The sequence below is a fragment of the Chroicocephalus ridibundus genome, chromosome 10, assembly GCF_963924245.1.
Source record: "Chroicocephalus ridibundus chromosome 10, bChrRid1.1, whole genome shotgun sequence".
NCBI lineage: Eukaryota > Metazoa > Chordata > Aves > Charadriiformes > Laridae > Chroicocephalus > Chroicocephalus ridibundus.
In genome coordinates this window covers 16731216-16751821 of record NC_086293.1, presented here as the reverse complement: position 1 = coordinate 16751821, position 20606 = coordinate 16731216, and the positions used below count along the sequence as shown (strand labels likewise).

The window sequence follows — 20606 nt, the reverse complement described above, 5'->3', positions numbered from 1 at the left end:
AAGCGTGTAAGAGGGGAGGCATAAAAAGGCAACTAGAGGCACGCCAAATGCAGCCAAAGAGCCACTGTACTACTTTGGTTGGAGAAAGACAAGTATGTCAGAGTAAGTCAGGACAGAAGCACGGGTTGGGCTATACATGGTAAGAAACATCAGTGAATAGTAATGGAGTTACCTGCTCCGACTGGGAAAGTGCACCAAGGAACTCGGGAAGAGATGCAGCATCTGGGGATGGGGGGAAAAGATACAACAGAATAACCTTCCCGAGTGCAACCAATGGTCCAGCTCACGTCTGTCCCGGCGGTAGCGGAGGCTATCGAAGGAAAGCAGAGACCGGCCCTTTTCTGCAGCTCATTACCCTGGCACTTCCCCAGCATTCAGGCACTGGATCAGGGAGCTTAGAGGGGATGCCCCTGCCCTGTCCTTTTACTTCTCCATCAGACTAAAGTTTTAACCACCAGGTCAGATCACAACGGGTGCAAAGACTAAGGGCCGCCTGCAAGGGAGTTTCAACAGTTGAGCATTAAGTTGTGGGAAATCAGTCCTGCGAGAGCTGATCCAGCAAAGCACTTCAGTGCAGGCTTGGTGTTAAGCACACAGAGCCGCGGGGTGGTCCCTCAGCTCCAGTGTAGCAGACAGGCATCAATTGTTGTTTTCCTGCTCATGGAGCATCAATACTAGCAAACAGGAGACAGTGGAAAGCTAGCAAAAGTATACCTGTATAGTTCTCCTTTAAGGGAAAACAGTAGTGGCAATGAAAGACGTTTGGCGATGATAGGCAAACAACAAAAATAAAGGAAAAATAAAAGGAAAATAAAAATTGGAGATTTTAGCGTAATAAGAGAGGAATAAAGTGATGCTTCTCTACCCGGCAGCTGGGTACCACTGGCTTCACCCACCTCTAACCAGCTTAGAGCCACCAGCTGTGGCTCTGAGCCTCGGTGGGGACAGTGGGCACTGAGCTGAGGGAAGAGCTGTGGGAACATCCATCACCGCTGCCCCAGCGGAGCTACAGGCTGAAACTCTTCAAAGGAAAATCCCAACTGCCTTTACCCTCTGGGACGAACTCAGAGAATGGCACAAAGGCAGAGAATAGGTGGATAGAAAGAAAGCTGGCATGGCTCTGCCCATCGCAGCTATCACCCAGGGACGTGCAGTTTTGGAGGGCGGCTGAAGCTGGGCACTGGCGGTGGGATGCTCTGGGCGGGTGACATACAGCAGGGGGTACAGGGAAGGGCTGAAAAGTGCCAGGTTTGCTTTTTTTTAAACAAAAGCAGATTGGTCTGCACCATCAAAGGCCTTTTTCTGACTGGGAAACCAAAGCAGACAACTTGTTGCCTTTCATCAGCACACCAAACCAGCAGCCCCTGGAGTCAGTCGGTCTGACTGCTCCTAGAGGGGAGACAGCCAGGAGCCCAGGAGGGACAGCCGCCTTGGTGGGCCACCTACGCGTACAGTAAACAGCTCTGGGACAGAGACAGCTTCAGACAGATGGCTGGGGATATCCACAGGCTACCAAGCTCTCACTTTGGTCTGGATCAGCTTTATTCAATCTTCACTAAGGCATCTATTTCTACCTGTTTTTCTGAAGGCGCGCAAGCTACCCAGTGCATCCCTCTGCCTGGGTGGCTTCTGGGTGCTGGGACCATACGTGCAGCCTTCCTCTGCTGCGGCAACATCTGTCCTTCCCCAACAGGATCTCGGGGTAGGACCGTTTTTTTTAGTTTTCTGATAATACCTGGCATTACAGACACATACAGACTTGCTGTCGCAGTCTCAGAGCCTGAACCAGCATCATATGAATGAAGGACAGAAAAAGCAACATGAATCACTGAGTGACTGGAGAGTTCAGTGTGCCTATCACTTCACTGTCAAGGATGGCTTTGTTATTGCAAAAACACATGTAAAGAATCATACAGCAGCTCAGTAATGCTGCTGTCACAGCAAATTCATTTTCTGCGGAAAAGAGGAAGAGAACAGCAGAGTTACATACACTTGCAACCAAATCTGCCCCTGGTTATCACTTCTGCCTTAGCAAGAGCTGACATCCTGCCTGCTAAGAACATTATCAGAGCGACGACATGGCGAATATTGCTGTTGAACGGCCTGTTTTCAGCCAGCTTCACGGGGAGGGCATTTTACAAACAACACATTGGGGCTTTGGCAGAATTAAATACAAATAACCTGAACTTTCCATTGACACCAATTTTAAGATTAAAATTCCTGAGCGCCAGCTCCCTGACAGGGATGTTGGCCAGACAGTCCTCCCGCTTCCCACCGAGTCCAGAGCCCCTTCGCCGCTACCTACGTCCCTGCGTGCAGTCGAAGAGCCCTGCCGAAGCCATCAATGCCACCACAGCTCTGGCTAAGGGGAGACGGCAGCGTTGTCCTAACCCAAACCTGAATGCACACCCACAGTAACGGAGTTTGAAGCTTAGCCAGCTAATAATATTGTAATTCTTTTACGCTAAGCTTCCAACTCTTCATCGTTAGATCAAAAGGCCCTCAAAGATGAAGATCACCAGCGTTTCTGCCTATTCGATAAAGCGCCGGGAAGCACACGCCGCCGTTTTGCAGGCATTAAGAGCTGCACAACCATTGCACGAGCAGCCAGAACTTTTGATAGCCAAGAGTGATGAGTACTTGACAAAGAAGTACAAGTATATAATCAAAATTATAATACTTTTTAGGAAACAAAAAAAAACCAAACCACAAACAAAAACCAAATCCAAACCCCCACCCATCCATTTTCCACAGGTCAAATCCAAACGATTACCGTCCCAGTGCAGTGAAGCCCAAAGGACTCACCTGACTGAACCAGGACACGGTGCTGTGAGATACAATTGTTTTACCTTATCTGTGCCCATTTCCTAACTTGGAAAGAACGAGAAGCCCACGATAAGCAAATTCCACATTATTCACAAATTCAGGATACGGCTGTATGTTATCGTAAACTCGACAGCACCAAAATTTCACGGAGATTATTGCAAGGAGCAGATCTGCTCTGTGAGAAGCGGGTTCAGCCTCAGGATTTAAGTGAAGTGATGGATGATGCTCTTTGCGAGCATCTCCCTCGCTCTGGAGAACATGGCGAGATTTCCTCTCGGTATTCGAGACCGCGTAGGGACATCTGCATTCATACCGTAAGGCATTCAGAGGAGAAAAAACACTCTCTGTATCCCGGTGACAGCCTCTGCATGTTTTCTAAGGCATTATTTTAATAAAAAGGTCAGGTCTATCACATGATGTACAAATTCTGCAGTGTAAATACATGTTCTTAAACAGGCATGGAAATAGTAAGTGTCACCTCCTCTTAGTCCTCTTTGAACATACATTGTAATGACAAGGTATCTCACCGGTCTCCTGTTATAAAATTATTATTTACATACAGAATCCGTTTATTCATTTAATTATCTCTTTAAAACCTGGATTTAACCAGCCAGATAAAAATCACTTGTTTACTGTATAAAATCCCAGTGGAATTTCGCCTGAGGACTGCGGATTGGACTCTTCAGACTCTCTCTGCTTTAATTTGTACGTATTTTATAGTACCAATTTCACTGAAACTTGAGTAAAGGTAAGCCAATCAGATGCTTGCAAGAAATTAGTTATCCGAACTTTGTAATTCACACACTGTTAACGGTGTTTGTTTAATTATTGAGAATGACAGTTTCTGTTGGAGAACAGAGCAAGTAAAAGAAAAGTGAGTCAGAAGATGGAACATTGCAATATCATTTCAGAAAATTTAGTAGAGGTTACCAAAACTAAATATATGATCTTAATTTAGCAAAAGACTCAAGAAATCATTATACAAATTCATTTATGATTACATTCTACTTGTCTTTAATTTTCACTGTTCAACATTAACATTAAACATCGTAAATGTATGCAATATTTATATAAAATTAAATAACAATATTGGAAAAATAAATACACTTTTACATAAATACATAAATCCATACTGCTGAAAAGTTTCAGCTAATACTATACTCTTGTTTCAAAAGTGACCAAAAAAATATGGTAGTGACACTCCATCCCAACAGATGAAGTATGTACAGCTACAGAATGATGTTTGCAACCGATGACAGAGCTAAAGGCAAATCCAGGAGATGCCACACTGAAGAAAAAAAAATTTGGATGTTACTACCTACAGTAGTAGCACGAGGTAGACACACACGTGGAGTATTTAGCAGGAGGGACACGAAGCCCTGTTGACCCCATAGATACAATTCAGTCTTCAAACGGCTCTGGGGTCCCCTACGTCAGAGCCAAAGGACACCTCTGTAAAAAAGACCTGAAAAATCAAGTCACTTCGTGGCAATGACCGGGGCTCAGCTCTGCAGCCCCTTCAGCAGTGGGAGGCCGGGGGGCTGCGAGCCCCGTGGGCAGCCGGGAGGAGATGCCGCAGGCAGGATGGGATGCTCCTGCCCTCTGCCTGTTTGCCCGACATCCCACCCGCTCCCAGGAGACCGAGCAAGAACAGCCCACCGAGGGTAATACGACTTAGTAGAGTCAAGGGAATTTTTCCTGGGTGAAAAAAAGAAACAACCCACCCCAAATCAAGATACAGGACTGCACCCTGCATTTCCAACACCTGGAGCCTGCTCCTCAACAGCTGTGAAGAGGCTGAACGCTGAGCGACACCAAAAGGCAACGCAACACTCTCCACACCTTTGGTTCTTGCAAACGGTCCAGGCACAGGTAACAAAGGTTGGCAGCAAATCCCAGCCGGTAACTCCGCAGGGAAGCCACCGCAGGGGTTGCTAGCTCTGCTTAGCTCACCTCGCTCGTTTCTAGCACCAACTGCATCAGCGTCCGAGTGATACATTAGCACCTCAAAGGAAATATTTCACATCACTGTCCCTTGGACTGGTGAAGCACCGTATAAACACCAGTTCAGCAGTTTTATGGCTACTGCATAACTCACTGAGGTATGGTAAAAATATTGCGGAGCGTTACTGAAGGCATCCGCGTTGCAGAATGCACCCGCAGAAACGAGAGCGCGGTACGTTTTAGTAGGATGACTTTTCAAACCATGACAATTACAAAAGTCCAATACATCACAAACAGGCCTCTTTTTTTCTTTTCCTATAAAGTGCTTTTGAGTCAGATTAATTTTTGTTTTTGTTTTAAATCTTCTTCAAATACTTTTATAACAAAATACACAATACAGGTCAACATTTGGTTGAAGGCCACTCCAAAACCGGCAGGTCCGTGGTTTCCGGCGTGCCAGAAGCGCCCCAGGCGACACTCGCCTTGGCACACCGGGGCTGAGCAGGAGGTGCTGCTCTGGGCAGGGAGAATTTCAAAGCCGCGGGACCCAAAACAGCATCCCAGTCCCCAGGCTTAGGGCTGCTCTGCCATTGTGAGAGCATCTCTGTAGCAGACTCCTCCAGCGGCAAAGCAACAGCGTAAAACAACTCTGCTCCAAACTCTATTTTGTTATTAGAAAACTCCCAGGGTTTTGAGCCTGCCGCCGCCTTGCTGATCCCTTGCTGAATTAACGGTATCTAGAGCAGCAGCTGGAGATCAGGCCAGACTATAACTCTCCAGAACCAGAGAGATGCATGAGAATAGCTGACAGGTGCCTTTGCACAGTACATCACGCTCACGTTCCATATACACGGGAACAGAAATAGAGCACCGGCGTGAACGCACACGTGTTTCTATAGAGCTGTGTGTGGGGGCAGGCAGGGACACGCACACACATCTACACACGCTTGTACACGCTGGGGAGTCGATGCAATTTAGTACACGTTTTCCCCTGTCACCTTGCTTTTGGCAGAGAGCACGCGACTGGTAAAGCGGTAGGTGCGCAGTGCAGTGTTACCATTAAACATCAGAACAATTTAACTTCAATGGAAATGCACCGCTTAAATGTCAGGTTTAAATCCGTATGCAAAGAACTCAGTCAGAACCCAGACTCATAATGCACAGCGCTCGCAGAGTGTAATAAAACGGACAAAAGGTGGCTACTTAGCAGAAAGCGCCTTTTAAATTAAAGGACTCGAGCTCCCCTAATGTAAGCCCTTCCTGAACAGGTGTTATTCTGAATATATTGTCAATAATCCTCTTTAAGTGCAGTTTTAAGACACGAAGCATTAGCACCTTGGTTTGAAGCAAATTAAATCTGTTGTTACGGGATATCCACAAAACGGTTCACAAAGAGAAAGAGTTTATGGTCGTACCGAGCTCCAAGGGCCAGCGCTCCAGGCAGCATCTCTAGGACAGTCCTGCACATTGCACTGCTCTCTGTCCGGCGGCTTGTCAAGGATTTCACAGCTCAGATCCGTAAACCTTTCTCCGTTAGGGCGCTGGCACACCACCAGCCGTGTTCTTGTCCCTGCCCCGCATGGCTTCGTGCACTGGAAGTCAGCAGAGGACAGAGCAATCACCCTCTGGGCAGCACCCGACCGGTCGCTCAAAGCACCAGCACCTCTCGAGACCCAGCGGTTGATTCTGTCCCAAACCAACCCATTCCGGCCAAATTCCCCCCAAACGCTGCACGAGCCTCAGATGGGGCATCAGCTGCTTCAGCTTGTCCCCTCCCAAAGCCATTCATGCCGCTTCACAATGACATTGCCAGACCCAACGCGCTACTGGAGGTTAGCATCTCTAATTGCTCGTCTCAGATGACTTTTCAGAATGGAGCAGTGTTTTTATTAAGAAAAAAGACCTTCAGTTAAACTAGATTTCTCTTAAAAAGGAAAAAAAAAAAATCTCAATTTTTGTAGAATTTGCTTTTGCCCGGGAAGAAAATTTTCCCGTGACAAATGGAAAGGAAAACGCCACCAAGCAGTTGCTAGGGTTCACTCATTTATCAGAGCCTGCCCTTCATGCTCCAGTCTTTCTAATAAATGTCACCACAATATCCCTCTCTTCTCCCATTTTTCAACCACCTGCTAACGAAAGCCTTCCCCTGCGGAGGGAGCCCAGGATGAACGGTGCACTCACCTCTCCCCAGTTGCCATAAGCCCACTGAGGACAGGGGCCAGATTCGCACGATCTCTGCTCCATGGGTTTGCTTTTCTCATCGCAGTTATTTGCGGTGTATCCGTTTTCATCCTGGCACACCACAACCCGCCGCTGGAACCCCCCCGCACACGTGCTGGAGCACTGGAAGACACAATTGCCCACGGCTTCGTTGGGTCCAGGAATAATTTTGCATTCCCGGCTCCTTCCCAGTGCCTCGCACCGTGGGAATGCGCAGCTAAGAAATTTAATACGGCTAACAGGCATTATTAACTTCAAAACCCAGCTATTCTTAATAGCAGTGCGATGACTTAGGTGCTGACTAAGCAAAGAAAATTAAACGTGAGCCTAGTTTTAAGCAGGTGAGTAATCCCCGCTGCCCTTAATGCAGTGTTTGTCATCCCATTTGTGCTTAATTCCCTTCAGGGACTTCCGTGATAAAGCGCTGCAAAGTGGTTGGGGTGAGAGGAGCTGGCATTAAGTCTCTGCTGTGCTTTGGCAACAGCTCTGCACAGCTGTAAATGTCCCGGGAGGCGGCCAAGAAGCAGAGGTTGGCCTTTGCATCATGGAAAATCATGCCGTCGGCTTTCTGCCTGGAGAGCCTTGGAGACAGGAGGTGTGAGAGGCTGAGGAGTGATGCCTGCGCCCTACTGCAACACTCCGCTCGTGTGAGAGGAGAGCAGAGTGCGGGGAGAAGGGTCCCCCCTTTTCCCTGTGCGGTGATGTTAAGAAAAGCCTGGATTAGCCCAGGAAAAAAACCAAAACAACACAACACAACAAACGAGGAATAAGAAAATCAGGGCACTTACAGCACCCCAGGGGCCAATCCTCCACTGATTGCCTCCCGGTATATGCGCACGGTTTCGGTTCGGGCTGCCTCCGGGGTGCAGTTTCAGGCGATGATCCGGATAGAGGAAAGGGTGGATGGGCCTGCCGTAGTCATGGCTGTTTGGATGACAAGGAGACATGGAGCAGTCTTGCTCGGTGGCAGGGAGGTCGTCTGGATCGCACTCACTCCTATCCACCAGCTGGTCACTGTAATTGATGCAGATCACTTGTCGCGTTGCCTTACCTTGACCACAAGTCACCGAGCACTGCGTTACAGTGGGAAAAGGAGACACAGTCACATTTCCAGCTTTGAAAATCAGGCAGACAGCTACTGCTAATAACCAACAGCAGAAAACCTTATTCTCCCCAGTTATAAAAGGGCAAGCGTGACAGATTAACGAAACACATTTCCAGCAACGAGGTCTATAAGGCTCTCCTGCAAGGGACAGCGCGATGCTTACAGAGCTCCACTCCAAGGCCTTCCACTGCCCGCACGGCGTCACGGTGCACATTTCCGTGGCTGATGGCTTCGGGAGGTGGAAACAAGCTGACTCGTCAGCCACTGAGCCCTGGTCATCCCGACAGCTGACGTATCTCATCCGGGTACCCTTCCCGCACGTTGCGGAGCACTAGGAAAGAGCAACAAGGACTCCACTAGAAAGCTTCCCGATATATATTACGAGGCTTTGGAACAAAAAGTTGGTCAAATGCACTTAAAAATATCACCCCGTCTACTGTAAAGTAATCCTGAAAGTATTACAATACACGCTTACCGGTGTCCAGGATCCAAATCTCCACTGCGTCCTGTGAATGCCTGATGTGGATCTCTTGGCTTCGGGACTATTTGGATGGGGAGGACATGCTGCTATTTCACAGTCCTGTACATGAAATACATGAGGGAAGAGAGGGAAATAAAGAATTTGCAGATGTTTCAGAGTTAAACCACCTCCTCTTCAATGTAATTATCAACGACCCACAACATCTTGAAAGTCCGTGACCTGCATGCTTGTGTTTGGCAGGCTTTCTCCTTGTGTCCTCTTGGTGAATCAGCGAAATTTGGTACCAATACCCCCAAAGGACTTCATATGCAGAACCTCGGTGGACTTTTGACTTCTTTGGAACTCTACAGTAGGGATCCCCATAACCATGTGCCATCTCCATGCATTAAAACCAGATGTTTTTGAGGCACAAGACAAAAGTTCATTAAGAGAGTTCTGGCATGAACACCCATCTGCAGAGCAGCAACTTTATCTCCCTTCAAAGCTCCCTTCCTTCAGCACAAGACCTACAGCCCACTTAATAAAGGTTACGCTCCTGAGCTGATTGCAGCCCTTTGATTCCCCTGCAGCCCACCGATATCCATATGCTGATCTCCACCACACGCTAAGCACGCAAGGTTTTGGGGACAGGCATGTCACTGTGCTCAGCCTTGGTACGGTGCCGAACAGGAGGGCTCTGGTCCTGTCTGGACCTCCTGGGAGGTCTGGCAACAGAAATGATGAATAGCCATGACTTTACTCCGTGAGCCTACGAGTAGTCACTGCCAAAAAGGAAATCAATACTGATTGTCACTGCGAGGGCGAGCGCGGCTCTTGACAAATGGCATAAATGATTTCCGTATTGCTGTGGTTGTACTTACGCTGGAGACGTGCATGCCAAGCCATAGAATTGTTGAGAATTGTTGTTGAGGTTGGAAGGGACCTTTAAGATCATCGAGTCCAACCTTTAGCCTACCCTGACAAGAGCCACTTCTAAACCATGTCCCTCAGTGCCCCATCTACCCTTTTTTTAAACACCTCCAGAGATGGTGAATCCACCACCTCCCTGGGCAGCCTCTTCCAATGTTTAATAACCCTTTCAGTGAAAAAATGTCTCCTAATATCTAATCTAAACCTCCCTTGACGTAACTTGAACCCGTTTCCCCTTGTCCTATCACTTGTCACCAGGGAGAAGAGGTCAGCCCCCATCTCTCTACAACCTCCTTTCAGGTAGTTGTAGAGGGTGATAAGGTCTCCCCTCAGCCTCCTCTTCTCCAGGCTAAACAACCCCAGCTCCCTCAGTCGTTCCTCATAAGGTTTGTCCTCCAGGCCCCTCACCAGCTTTGTAGCCCTTCTCTGGACACGCTCCAACACCTCAATGTCCCTCCTGTAGCGAGGGGCCCAAAACTGAACGCAGTACTCGAGGTGGGGCCTCACCAGTGCCGAGTACAGGGGGATGATCACTTCCCTAGTCCGGCTCACCACACTATTCCTGATACAGGCTAGGATGCTGTTGGCCTTCTTGGCCACCTGGGCACACTGCTGGCTCATATTCAGCCGGCTGTCAACCAACACTCCCAAGTCCTTTTCTGTCGAGCTGCTTTCAAGCCATTCTGCCCCAATCCTGTAGCACTGCATGGGGTAATGGCTCCCATGGCTCATGACAAGCGGGTTTGTTACCCCTCGACTATAGCACGCAAGTGGTCTCCATACGTGGGAAAACAGCCCTGTTCCTAAATGTTGTGGCCTTAGTTAAACTCTGTGGAGTCATGCAGGACTGGCGCTGGGCAGGGCATCAGCACTACAACTCTCCTAGACGACAGACAGATGGTCGTGTTCTGTTTTATTCAACTCCTTCAGAAACCCTGGACACATCCCTTGCTTGAAACGGGAATTTACATGTTTGCCTCCAAGTGCCAGAGAACACAGTATGGAAAGCCTCTTCAGCAAATTTGCAAAGGGTGTGCAACATTTCTCAATGTATCCGGCCAGGAGGGAAGCATCTGGAATTGTAGCTGGCACGTGTGCTACATTGCCACGTGCAGCAGACAAGAAATGATGGCCCCTAGTTGTCATTTGTACCACACAGCAACGGTCCCGCAGCCAAGTGAGCCCAGACGGCAGCCAGGCATCCCAGAGCCCATGCAAGCCACAGGAACTACTCTCTGGTTGTCTTCCCACATTCATCTACTGCTGCTTCTTCAGCTCACGAGCTCTTAGAGGACCACGATACTGCTCCACATGGGCTGGCGTTCAGGACAGGCATTTGCTGCAGCAAGACATCCCCTGAAGCTGCAGCCGGGATGCTTCCGTACACAAGCTGGCAAAAGATGGAGACAGGACAGCAGGATTTACCTGGGTATCTGTTGGCCTGGTTGCGGCATTACACTCATTATCATCCACCACTGACACGTAGGTGCCCACGACACACTTCACAGCTCTCATCTGGTAGCCTTGGCCACAGGTCATCGTGCACTGGGAGAGGACAGACGGGAGAAAGAAGTGCTGGGTCTGAATAGCTGCTTCTGTTAGAAAATATTAATCAGCCCAGCCTGTGCTCAGGCACTCGGCATGAGCAGCAAAAATAAAACCCAGCTTCCCTTCTGGTTTCTCTCCACTTCATGCATTTCAGCTTTAAATTAAGTCAAAGTTTTAATTCACAGCACCCACCAGAGCCTCACACGCTTCACTTGCTTCCTCAGGAATGAAGGTGCAAGCATTTAAATGATTTACTTTGCTGCACACAGTAAATCATAGTCTGGTAGAATCTGCATCGCATCCTCCTTTAAAACTGGTTGTTCAACCCCATGGTAGCACAAGCAGCTAATGAATAATTTTGCTGATGGGAAATAAGTCTGACTGGGACAACTGGTCCGGGTGTGTTGCCTTTTTTTTTTTTTTTTTTTTTTTTTTTTTTAAGTCAAGAGCTAACAGTTTTGTGGGAAAGGAGATGCCAGAACACTCTGGGAGAAACGAGCAACTTGTATTTTAACAGAAAAAAAGCCCTCACCAACCCAGAAACTGGAAAACATGAAAAGCAACAATAGCTTTTCAAGGGGAGCAGCTTTTCTGTGAAAATCAGGCCGTGTATTTACATGCCTAAATATGGATTTCAGAGCGTAACCTTGGAAACCCCTTTTTTTAAAAATCACAGCCAATTTAGTATGACACATGTTAAATTTAGCACAAAGGGCAGGTACTGTTATTGCTGCCCATCCGCTGAACCCAAGCGAACAGAGGGGCCGCTTTGGTGTCCAAATCCATTAACGCAGTTATCCCACTGAATTTGGATGAAAGGGTAGCACCCAGCCTCGGCCACCAGCACCCGGGTCCCACCGGCCGGGAGCCCCACGGCAGCTCTGGAGTACCTGGCCCCATGGCCCCACTTGCCACGAAGCACATTCCTGCTGCTGACACGTCTGCACCGACTCCGGCTTCGTCTCGGGATCGCAAAACCTGTCGTTTAACCGATCTTCTCCAAACTGGCACCAGGTCTGGCGGTGTTTGTGCCCTTTCCCACAGGTGACCAGGCACTGCGAGGAGCAAAGCGCAAGCTCAGGAGGTGCCGGGGATGCGCTGCCAGCTCAGCCCCTGCCCCAGCGCTGAAAAATAAACCTGGAGACCCACTGAAACCACTGCTTAAAAACTGCTGCTGACTTTAACGACCACCTGCGCTGGAAAAAACACGAGCATCTTGCAAGGAGACCTGATTGCTCTCAGGAGCTGGTCCAGAGCACAGGCATGGAGAGCACAGCCAGGCTGGGACCCTTCAGATGGACAAAGTGAGACCATGAAGGCTCTTTCCTTCCAGCAGCTGTAAGATGTAGGGCAAAGCCCCATCACTGCCCGACAGGGCTCTAGCTGTGCACAACAGGGTGCCAAAGGCATGCAAAAACCTTGCTGGGCTCTGAGCATGTACGTTAAGGGTGTCGGCTCCCGCGCGCTGCGAGTGCCTCTTCCACCACCCCGGCATAGCTTCGGCTGCCAGCGGCTCGACCCAGAAAACAGGTATTTTGCAGAGAACAATCCCTCTTCCCACTTAATCGCTTTCATTATTTCGTAAAAGAACATGATTCACAGACACAAGAGCTATTTGGCCACAGAGGTGATGAGCAGCCTTTGAAGACTGTTCCTCAGCATCCCCGGTCCTGCTACAGGGAAAAGTCTACCAGGATATGGTTTTGTTGCATTGTGAAGGACACCAGCAGCAGGGGAAGAGGTAACGGTAATAAACAGCAGGGAGAGGGCTGAGCAAGACATTAGTAGGGTGAAATCCTGCCCTCCAGCGACAGCCAGAGCTGCCAGGGCTCATGAGGACAACCTCAAGGGAAAATGAGGGCAGAAGTATTTTTCTTTCCAAAGCTGCAGTGGAAAAACTGGAGAGAAATTACTGCAGGACTGGAGAGGAATTAACCCCCTGTGGCTTTGCAGGGAGGGAAACGGCCACTCGACCAGCGGTGACAAGTCCAGTGACTTTGCTGCCTGTCCCAAGACCTCCCTTGTGCCTGTGGGAGACCTTCTGCAGGAGGCAGGGTGCCACCGCACCCTGGGGCACAAACAAAACAAGCGGGATGAGCAGGGACAAGAGCTATCTCTTTGCAGGCACCAGCCCCTCAGGGTGGGGGATCAGCAGGGTGAGCCCACCCCGGTGACCAGCACCTACCTCGGACCAGTCGCCAGTTTTCCACTGGGGGCACAAGAAGTCGCTGCATCGCTGCACCGTCAGCTTCTCCTGCTGACTGCACTTGCTGTCGTCCAGGACGTCGTTGTAGGTGTTCACGCACATGGCTCGCCGCCGCCGCGTGCCCCCGCCGCAGCTCTTGGAGCACTGGGAAGGGGAAGACACTGAGTAAATACTTTTCTGCCACTCTGTTAAGAGCCGAGGACCCATTTATTGCCTTCTGCCTCTTTGCAGTCAGGACTGTGAAGACACTGCAGAAAAACTCCAGAAGAACAATCTGTACTTTAAGTAACAGGCTGTTACTTTATATATTCTTTTAAAAAGCCAATCCTGATAAGCTTAATAAAATCTCGTGGCAATGAGTTCCACAAATTCATTTCAGGTTATAACCCCATTATTACTTTTACAAGTGTTGCCTTTCAGTTGTCCCAAATAGCTGTTGCTCGTTCTCATTTTAGGAGAGATTAATTCCCTCTAACCATCCAGCCCCCCTTCACTGTGCCCTCCCTGGAACGTCCCAGGCTCGCCATTCTCTCAGTGCCAAGCCTGCATTCAGGAATTTTCTTGTTCATGGAAAAGCTAAAAAGTGTAAAGGAAACAAATGCCAGAAGTCCTCTGCCGATGGTAACGTGTCTTCCCCAGATCCTGGCAGCGGTGCTGGCTTTGATAGGAGAAGACAGCCAGCATGGCTTAGTGTAACCAAGACAGACGTTGGGATGCTTAAAAGCATAAATGAATTGCAGTGGAAAATAAGGGGCACCAGGCTGATTTGGACTACAGTGTCCTTACAGAAAAAGCAATGGAAGCAGATCACTGTGGGCAACTTTTTTATATATGCTGTTTGCAAACTAAACAGCCTGACACGTCCCTGTGCAAGGAGGAGACAGTGTTCGCCGCACCACCGAGCATCCCTTACCTCGGTCCAGGCCGAGTACCGCCACCCTCCCACGTTACAGTCTCCGGTGCACTTCTCCCTCGTGCTCGGCTTGGGCTGGCTGCTGCAGAAGCGGTCGTCCACCTTCTCTATCTTGCCCTCCAGCCTGCTGTACTTGGAGCAGTAGATCTCCAGGGTGCGGTATCCCAGCCCGCACTGGGCCGTGCATTCGCTCTTCCTTGCAATGTGCCACCTGAGGAAAGCAAACGTCAGCCCTGGTGCAGAAAAAACCCACGGCTCCATGCCAAGGCGCCTGCCTGGGAGAGGATCAGAAGAGGCAGAAGGAGCTGTGGGGCTCTGGGACTCTGCAGGTAGCATGCTCAGGGGTGTTTGACATAAATAAGGAATATACACTCTTGAACTGGAAGATCTGGCTCTTTACAATGCTTCCCAATGCTTTGTGGCTTCCAAAAACCCAAGGCAATTAACCCTGGCATTGCTCCTTGGGGGGAAGGAACTATCACCAGGTCCCTCTTACGGAGAGCAAAGCCATGCTGTGACTCTGTGGGACCATACAAAGCAGCGGAGGAGTCTGTGGCCAAGCAAGGAGCAGTGCTTTGAAGGCTTTCTACCCCACGTTCCCCTGCAGGAGTGCCACCTTGGCCTCTTAACAACAAAAAGCTGAAAAATACAGTGTCAGAAAGTGATCCGCACAGGCTTGAAAGGTGCAACAAGGCATTCCACGAGGCAGGATGCAAAACTGCAGCAGTTTCAGCTCTCCAAAGTGCAAGCGAACTACTTTCTTCAAGACACACACACGCGCCCCGAGAGGCGTCAGCAGGGATTAGGGGTGTTCCCTCTGGACGGATGGGCTCCCACCCTGCTGTCTGCTTCCTGAGGTGGGCAGCAAGGGCTGGTGCTGGTGTCCCTCAAGGATCCACCTGGGGATACACCCCTGCTTTCCATCAGCCCCAGCCCTGGCTGTGGTGAGAGATGATGGACGCAAGGCCTGAGACAGGGAGATGTTGGAGACCCTGGAGCCAACAGGAGCCAATTGCCACCAGCACCTCGCAGGGGTGGCTCCCGGGGAAGGAGGCAGTGACGTCCCCCGCGGGTCCTGGAGACCCCCGGGCTGCTCAAGCGCCCGTGGGGAGAGCCCCGCGCCTCAGCCGAGAGAGCAAACTTCAGCACAGCCAGGAGAAGAATAAGATCAAGGGGATTTGGAGTCAATAGCTCCTGAATGGCGGAGCGCTCACATCCCTGCCTGCTTTTCAAACTTCCCCATTTGCCCTTCTCAAGTTTCCAACCTGTTGCAATGGCAACAGCTGTTACCGCGACAACCCGACCCACACCCCCCCATCCAGCCCCGGCTTTAACACAGCCAGAGAAACCCCTCGGGAAACCCGGCCATCTGAATTGCTTCACCAGCAGCCGCTTAATGCCACCATATTTAAGCTCCAGAAAGGAAAACAGATTGCTTTTTAAAGGAAAAGGGGTTGTAATGATTTAGGCCATGCTCCATCAATTACAGCTCGCCAGGAGTTGTCTGGGGACAGCCCCAAACCCGCTCTACACTTAAGCCTATTCTTTGCTTTAAGCAAATGATGATAAATCCAAGTCTTAGTTACTCCTTTGCTTTGAGCATATGTTTTTCCCTCTTTACAGGCTGTTTTGTAGGATGGTGCTGAGCATTTCTGATCTGGGCAGATGCGAATTTCAGGCACAGGGAGATTTTTCTACATTACGTGATTATTTTTTTTTTTTCTTTATAACTAGCACTAATTTAATCCAACGAGAGAAATGTGAAAATGTAGAAAAGTGCCTCTCAAAACACAGCTGGCGGATGTCAGTCCCCCCTGGTTGACAAAGAGGCAACGGCTAATCCTTTTCTTTTTTTAAATCTAGTACAGGCTGGTGCGAAAAGGACTTATGGTGAGAGGTGAAAGGAAAGAGGAGTAAACAATAAATATAGGACGTAATGTATACACACGGCTGAGTAGAGTGCACCTTAATTCGCATTCTGTGCTACAAGGCTCAGTGATGGGGTCAGGCTGGGGAATTCGATCACATCGCTGGTCCGACACCGTGAGCTGATCCGACTCCCTCGTACACACCGGTTTCCTCTTTCGTTCTCCTACACAGGAATATAAACGCACATTAAGTCATACAGGAAAGCGATCAAATCAGTTATTCCTCTTACTCTTTCTGTAGGAGTAATTAAGAGACGCTTAATTATGCTTTTAAATCTCTTTCAGAGAAAGGGAGACGCTGTAAGGAGAGCAGACAGGGTTTAGCGCAGGCGAGGTGGACGCGGGCAGAGCTGCAGCACGCCTGCGAGGACGGGCAGGTGGGAACGGCTGGGCGTCAGACCCAAACCAGACACCGGTGCCTCCTGCAGCCTTCGGCAACGCCACCTCACCCGTTCTGCGCCTGAGCTTCCTCAGCTTCCTCACCTGCAAAGGGGGTTGCGAGGCGGAGCTGGCTCAGAGGGGCTGTAAAGGTGCCCTGCTCCAAAACCCAGAAGCAGCGGAGCGGTGCTACACCTCCTGCGAGATCGTCCGCCACTACAGCCCAGGGCAACAATCACGCCCGTAACTTCGGAACCCCAAAGAAAGCAAACAGAGAGGGATTTAACAGCACTGCCCAGATCCCAAGATGAATCCAGGACAAAACTGCGTCTTCTTCCAAGCCTTCCCAAGCACCCACCTTGGCAGAGCTTGCTGCAGGGCTGCCATGGGCCATACGCATTCCAGTAAAACTGCTGAGGTTTGTCCTCAATGGGGATATTAAACGTGTAACGGACGTCGGGATTGTACAAATTGCCCACTGATAAAACCTGAGGGGGAAAAAAAGATGAAAGCAGGGTAAACTAACAGACTGCGCTGCCCACTGTTTTCAGTCCAATAATGCTGGGCAGACTTTTCCACACGCACAACATATACTTCACCTGAAGCGTTATTTCTTGCTCAATCCGATCTGTAGAATTAATCCTTTCAATAGTATTATCCGATCCGCTGTATTCGATCACAGCATTCCCAACTTTGATTTCCCTTTTAAACATACTGACGACAAAGTCTCCATTTAATATAAAGTCTCCTTGACTGTTAGATAAGGCTGCATAGGTGCAAAAAACAAGAACTAAAGACGCAGAATTAACTCATACGTACATAACAACGTGGGTCATGCGCTCTCAGGGCTCCCTTTCATTGGGGTGGGAGGAAAAGCCCACTGGCACTTTCAAGCAGAAAGGATGTAAAGAGAGCAGGGGAGCTCTTACAGACATTGTGCCTTCTCCGTTTTCCACCGGAGAGCCTCATTAAAAGGAAGGCTGAACGCCTGAAGTCGTTGCTAAATAGTTCACGCATAACCCGGGGCAGAGAGATACCCAAAAGGCTGCAGCACACACAGCCTGTATCCCCTCGAACACCGCAGGAATAACCCTGCCCAAATCCTTTTGTTAGCCATGCAGATAGGGCGGCTCCCCTCTTGCTTCCAGGTGTGTTTCTTAGGGTAAATGCGTGTACCCTAATTGCCCAAACGTCGTTTTCTGGTAGATAATTACAGGGAGTTTGGTTAGTATGTCCCCCTCTCTCTCCCTCCTCCCCCCCCGGACTTTTTATTATTCCAAATCTTAAGGTATGTGAAAGCACTGAAGGCTTAATGCCTAAACGTTTTATAAAAGGAACAGTTTCCTGAAAACAGCAGTCTGCTGCACAACTTCACACTAATGCGATTAGGTAGCTAATTTCCTAAGTTAGTTTCCCCACCATTTCACCCATCACAGCTACATTACTACAAAGCCTCTGCACCGAAAAAATCTAAACTTAACACCAAAAGACTAAAGGGAAGGTTTTTACACCGAACAAGGAGAGATAATGAAGCAAAACACTGCTCGGTAGCAAACATAGATGGAGAAAAACTCACAAAGCAGATGCTATACTCCACCAAATTCCACACTTTGGAGGCTTTAATGTCATTAGGCAGTAGTAAAACTCATGAAAGGATTCCTTCCCATTTACTGTATCTCCTACAACAGTAGGTACATGTCTTGGAGTTGATGACAACATCAAATTCCTCCTAAATTGTTAAGCAACTACAAGGTTCACAGTACTGAGGGCCCAAGATTTCACACTCAGTGAGCTGCAAAATAAGTGGACACATGCACGCTTCTCATTTGCTTCTAGTCAGGCCTAATGTGAAGAGATGCTTTCCCAGCAATATTAAAGCAACATTAAAGAAGATTTGACATCATTGCTTCCCAAGAAGATTAAAGGCCCTCCAAGAAGAGCTGAGAAGTTCTTTGGGGCTCCTTCTGGGGTGATCCAGTTTGAATAAGCGCAACACAGGGCGGACTGTTTTTCTAGAAAAGACGAACAATGAAACGTATCTCCCTCCCCCGGGATGGGAAATTATCGCACTTCAGTAAGGTTTTCCTGGTATCAATGTGCATTCGTGCTGCACCACCTCATTTCGTTGCTGAGAATGTGCAGAAACAATGCAAGGGGGCTGTAAGGGACAGAGAGCTTTGCATGACCCCAGCTGGGGAATGAGGACAGGGAGGACCCACTCAGATTTTTGCCTAAACGAAGGGTCTAGCCACACGGACAGCATTTCAGGGCGACAGCCAAAGCTGTCAGCGCCGTTTTCTTTTGGTGCACAATAGTCTCCTCTACTTGTTTCTCAAGCGACACAAAGAAATGAATTTCGTTACCTCCAATGGGCTGGGAACCACCAGCCTCGTCCCGCTTTTAGCGTACCCAAATACAGTGAGCGCTTGGGTTAGGCCCTGTATTTTGCAAAAATGCTCAACAACTCGGGGATTTTGCGAGATGAAATGAGATGAAGTGTCCTGCTCAGAGATGTAAATGTGGGACCCCGCGCTGCCGGAGAGCAGGTGGCAGTGCCAGGCACGGGGCGTGCAGAAGAGAAGGAACAGAGCCGGGATGGCAACCATCTCCCCGGGACTGCCAGGGGCTACCACCTGACCCCGTGCTCCATCACGGCCTGAACAGACTCTAAGGGACACAAACAGGGCTTAATGGCAAAACCAGCCTGCGACTGGCAGGTATAACATCAGTCGTAATGTGCGGTTGTGTTATCTTGGCTGTTGAGCTCAAACAGAACTCACTATGGGATGAGTTAGTGATCAGCATGGTGAAAAAAAAAAAAAAAAAGAAGAGACACATGGCAATGCTAAAAGCATACGTGTGTGCTGCAGACTGTCTAACACAGCGCCGCAAGCGTTTTCATCGGGCTCTAGACACATACCCACAGATTAGAGAAAAACAGCGACTATGAATGTCCAACAGCCAAAGGCCAAGTTATTGTTACGTTTAAATCAAACAAACATCTTTGGCGCAGGGTATTTCATGACAGTTACATATCATTGTCGGGCAGGGACAAGAAGGGCTCAAGTCTAAGTGAAATCAGAATTATTATTCTCCGGGGAATAGAAAATAACTTCTCTTTGGATTTGTTTGTATACATGTCATTCAGGGTATGGCGTATTTACTCTCCAGCCAAGGCACGGTGACAGCAGAGAAGTGTTAAGTTGCGATGAGGAGACTCCAGCAGAACTCAGAAGCCTGTTTGGTTCCTGGTCTAGTGCCTCAGCTCCCACCCGCAGCCCGGGCTCGATACTCCTTCCCAACCCCAGAGATATTTTTTATAATCTAAGGGCCTCCCAAACTTTGCATCAAGGATGGCATGAACGAAAAGGAGGAGCAAGATAAGGCTGAATGTTTGGTAGACATAGGAGAGAAATTCTCAATAAGAAAACATCTCCCTTAAACGAATTCTTCGTCCTCCCTAGCGGAGAGCCGCCAGTAGATGTATCACCACAACCAGAGAGTAAAGCAGAGCTCTGGACCGAAACAAGGACTGCAACTCACCCAGGTAGTTGTCATCCTCTGGTTTCCCTGAGTAACTGTGCTGACGCACGTCAATGTTAGTTGCACCAGCTGGGATGCGGACCACAACGTTATAGCCTAGAAAAGATTTAACAGAAAGTCAAGGCTATTACACAGACATTTCATTTGCTTTTTACGGGGGGAAGGGAAATGAGCAAAATTACCTCACATTACACAAGCCGATACTTTTCATTTAGGGATAGCACAAATAGTTATAAAATGCGATGTGCTATAGCTAGAAGGATTTTGCATTTTACATCAGTGTTTTTGTAGATTAAGTGTGGTAATGGCTTTTATAGACCTGCATTTTTCACTGTAAAGTTTTTAGCAACAGATTCTTACCATAATGCACCGTGTTAAATGTGCCTGCAATAGTTTTGCATGAAGAATTATCCCCACCACAAACACCACATTTATCTCTTCTTGCTTTTGAATTCAGCACATGATCGCATCCAGCTTGCTTTAAGAGAAAAATTGAAAAAAAAAAAACTAGATTGAACAAATACAGACTAGAACAGCATTTACAAACCTCCCAATTAAGGCACACAAAAGCTTTGTATGCAAAATGCTGCTGTGAGACAAATTGT

At 48.7% G+C, this 20606-nt stretch overlaps 1 protein-coding gene across 7 annotated transcripts in view; it reads right to left on the bottom strand.

Moving 5' to 3' along the window:
* ADAMTS9 (ADAM metallopeptidase with thrombospondin type 1 motif 9) overlaps positions 1–20606 on the bottom strand; it is an 84986-nt gene that overhangs the window by 29893 nt on the left and 34487 nt on the right. For all 7 annotated transcript variants that reach the window (XR_010072841.1, XM_063348428.1, XM_063348432.1 and 4 more), the window contains 14 exons: positions 20362–20479; positions 20002–20097; positions 17058–17224; positions 16817–16946; positions 16118–16244; positions 14153–14363; positions 13219–13383; positions 11924–12088; positions 10911–11030; positions 8571–8675; positions 8259–8426; positions 7779–8063; positions 6952–7113; positions 6186–6362 (listed from right to left, as the gene is read on the bottom strand). Coding sequence is in view for 6 of the 7 variants with exons in the window: in XM_063348428.1 (XP_063204498.1) it covers positions 6186–6362; positions 6952–7113; positions 7779–8063; positions 8259–8426; positions 8571–8675; positions 10911–11030; positions 11924–12088; positions 13219–13383; positions 14153–14363; positions 16118–16244; positions 16817–16946; positions 17058–17224; positions 20002–20097; positions 20362–20479 (2196 nt within the window). In the remaining variant the exon portion in view is untranslated. The remainder of the gene's footprint in view (positions 1–6185; positions 6363–6951; positions 7114–7778; positions 8064–8258; positions 8427–8570; positions 8676–10910; positions 11031–11923; positions 12089–13218; positions 13384–14152; positions 14364–16117; positions 16245–16816; positions 16947–17057; positions 17225–20001; positions 20098–20361; positions 20480–20606) is intronic.